The 3,715-nt window shown below is 30.6% G+C and overlaps 1 protein-coding gene across 2 annotated transcripts in view; it reads left to right on the plus strand.

The window, feature by feature from the left end:
- Positions 1-3,695, plus strand: part of LOC106471863 — a 56,869-nt gene extending 53,174 nt beyond the window's left edge. For both annotated transcript variants that reach the window (XM_022400479.1, XM_022400478.1), the window contains exon 4: positions 3,369-3,695. In XM_022400479.1, coding sequence (XP_022256187.1) covers positions 3,369-3,455 — 87 coding nt within the window. In that variant the 3' untranslated portion in view covers positions 3,456-3,695. The remainder of the gene's footprint in view (positions 1-3,368) is intronic.
- The last annotated feature ends 20 nt before the right edge of the window (positions 3,696-3,715 follow it).

Here is a 3,715-nt window from a genome sequence, read left to right on the forward strand (position 1 = left end):
GCTTATTTCTCCAAGCCCTTTCCCTTCTAAAATTTCTCTGAGTGCACATGAGAATACTTCACATGTATTGGTACAGTTAATGATCTGAAACAAACAATGTTTCAGTAACAGTGTTATATTCATAGAGGCCTCTTTAGGTTTGCCTTGTAAGAAGATTAACATAACGAATTTATTATCCCCCCCTCCCTCCCCAGTAGCCGTTTTACAATCATTATGTCTACCATCTAAAACTTTCATATATTTGATAGGCATATATTTAAAATATATAAATAAGGTGAAGCTTGAATCTATATGTCCAACAGTTGGTCAGCGGTAATTTTGTGGACTTAAAATGCTAAAATCCGGGGTTATATACCCTGTGGTAAACAGAGTGCATACAGCCTAATTTTTAACATTGTGCTCAAATAACCAAAAATTAAATCTATAATATTCATTAGTGACATCTCAAGAATAAATAATGTCAGGATAAAATATAGAAATGATGCAATCATTCGAGAGAAAATTCATTTCATTAAAGTTTGCTTTCTAAAACAAAGGTATGACTGATCTAGTAGATCAGGCTTAGAAAAATGTTTATTTCTTGATTTATTTAGCAGGTTATCTGTTTACGACAGTTTCGATTAGTTCAGATTAGTAGTAGCTCATAATTAGTTGCGCCTAAGATCTGTTTTTTGACAACTCTCTCGGAATTTTTCATTTTTCCTTTACTCCTGTTTGTCAAGTTCTTCAAATCCCTCTTAAAGTTTGGTAATGAGCATATATCCCAACTCCAGTTGGAGTAATCTGAACACATCTCATTATCATCTATTCTGTAGTATGTTTCCTTCCACCTACTTAGTATAACTCGTGTAATATAGTTTCTATCTTAACCTCCGAATATTCTGCGACTCCTACCCGATTATTCTTAAGGAGAAATCAGTACACCTCAGAGTACAAAAAGGCTAAAAATTAAAATTATTATTTTTTGTTTATATCTATCTTTATTATATTTGCATATAATATTATAGGAATGCATTCAACATTTTAGAAAATACAAAGGATTTCATCTCGCTTCAGTAACTACAACCTTTTGTATAGACGTGGTATAACTAAGAAAAGCAAAATAAACTTATTGTTAACCTACTTACATTTTGTTTTCTCCACTTTATTTTCTTCAATCCTCTTCCCTCCCCTAAAAATGCTTATGAGGATTTGCTCCTTCTAACCCCTCCCTTAGTATTCATAACAGCATGATTCTAAAATGGCGCATTTTTTAATATTTTATTGCTATTTGATATTACAATTTCCTTTAGTTAAACGTATTTCGCTTTGCGAGAATTCGACAAACCAAACAAATAAAACGTATTTCACTAATATTCTTATTAATACGGTACTTATTTGATTTTTTTATTAAATAATTTTTAATTGATTTATCTCTTTAGCAATAGTTTTATAACACAGTATTACTGTTTACATTTTGGAATAATTAAATGTATTATGTATGAAAATTTCCTATTATAACTCGCATCGTTTTTATCCAACAACCAATAACTTTCGAAAAGGTCCTGTAGTTTTATTTCACACTTAAAAGGTTGCGGAATTGAGACATGAACAGCTTACATTATTTCTAAAACAAGCATTTCTAAATAATTGTCTTATCAAAAATTTACACTTGGCTTTAAGGAAATTTGCTATAGACCTATCTTATTCCTTAAATTTGATTTTATTCGCTAGTATAAATCTTTCTTGTTTTATTAATTTATGACCCCGTCTTCTACAGGGAATTCGTATATTTTTAAACTTAAAATATATGTTTTTTCCTCACATCACAAGGCAGATACAATCTCAAAACTTATAAAGTAATACATATTAATTCAAATATCAAAATATTTTAAAGCTATTGTTTCTTTCAGCCAACGGCAAACCTCTTACTTTGTTTTAATTATTTATTTTTTAACTATTTTGAATATTTTAAAGAAGATAGTTAGTCATTTGCAATTTACATAATCTCAAAGACTACGTGGACTTCACTATGTAATTTATCTGACACAAATTAAGTTTTTCAAGAATAAATTCTAATGAATTTCACATTACATCAGAATTTCTCCATGTTAAATTTATTTCGAACATTAAGTCAGTTAAAATCTTGGTTATTTTCTTATAGTTGGTGATTAATAATATAGGCCTATAAATTTAAACTTCGTAAAAGCTGTTTTGGTTTTAGTAACGGGTTTACCATAATTCAGCTAAACGGATTTTGAAAATAATTTTCATTTTTTTCTATCACGTAGGGATTTTTTAAAAATCTGTAAGAAAGAAAAAACTCTTACATTGATAAAATTTACCACAAATATATGTATGGGTCATTTGAACAATCTCTTGTTGCCATAGCAACGAATAAATAATATTGACAATGAAAAATAATGTCAAAGTGCATGCACAAACAAATACTATTCAGAAATGACACGTCATGTGGCCTGTTAACCGTTTATATATCAGCGGTGTGTTTCTCGTGGGTTTTAAAACGATCAATAAGACTCGCGTCACGATTGGTTTAGAGAAATCTATAGCCAGTGGTTGTCAACATTTTCGGCATAACAAAATGTGACCTGATTTCAATGAATATGACTCACTTATGTAAAAGTACACATTAAATGAGTATGGACTACTGTTTCTTGATATCCTTTATTCATGAACTATGACATCTAGAATGATGGAGATCTGAAACATATACATACGAAAAGGTGAGTAATGGAATCAAACAATAATCAGTCATATACATTCAGCTAATGCATTAGTACAGATTAGACGTGAATAGGATGGAGACAATGCTACTTACAACGTAAATAAGATGGAAACACTACTATGATTATTGACCGATGGATTACAAATGGCGTAAGCAAGAAAGGGGGCTAACTATATGATGTCCAAATATTAATTCACAGTAAAAGGGAAGTAACTGATAATGTATATTCCTCTACATATGACATTTTTGTGAAAAATCTGTACGTGTTGGAGAAAAATTGATAGCATTTTCGGATTCAGTGTATAGGAAATACTGTAGAACATGTAAAAATTTCAAGACAATAAAACCATCGCAGGCTTGTGTTATTCCATAACCCACCATTAACCTATTCTTTCAGATGGTAATAATTGATTTATAACTTGTAGCATCTATAAATATTTACTGGCACTTTTGCAATAATTTTGTAACTCAATTTTTCTTACAGGTTCACAATGAATTACCTAATTTCATTCCTGTGCGCTCTCAAACACTAAAACTGGGCTACAAACATGTAACATTTCTAAGACTGCGTAAAAGATTATTACAACATTATAGAAAGAACGTGGTTATATTAAGCCTTTTTTTTTCTGATAACCTCCCACAGGATGCAACCGTAGAAAAGACACGACGCAAGAGTGCCCTCATCGCCCAGTGGGAGCAGATGATAAAAGAAGCAGAGATCAGAACATGAGAAATATACCCGCAAGATATTGTTGTCCTCTTTGGTAGTACAAGGATGATTGTAACTTTATTTCAATCCTTGCCACGCAGAGATTTTTCATTAATATATATACATATATATTCCTTATAAATATAGAAACATAAAGTTTCAGAAGAGTCAACACTAGTAGTTTCTTTATTGAATTCTTTGTCAAAACGGTTGTATACGTTTGTGTTCTAACACTCAAAGTAAACCTCAACTTAACGAAATATGATTTGTAGCATTATTCC

This window comes from Limulus polyphemus, unplaced genomic scaffold, assembly GCF_000517525.1.
Source record: "Limulus polyphemus unplaced genomic scaffold, Limulus_polyphemus-2.1.2 Scaffold4912, whole genome shotgun sequence".
In the NCBI taxonomy this organism is placed as follows: domain Eukaryota; kingdom Metazoa; phylum Arthropoda; class Merostomata; order Xiphosura; family Limulidae; genus Limulus; species Limulus polyphemus.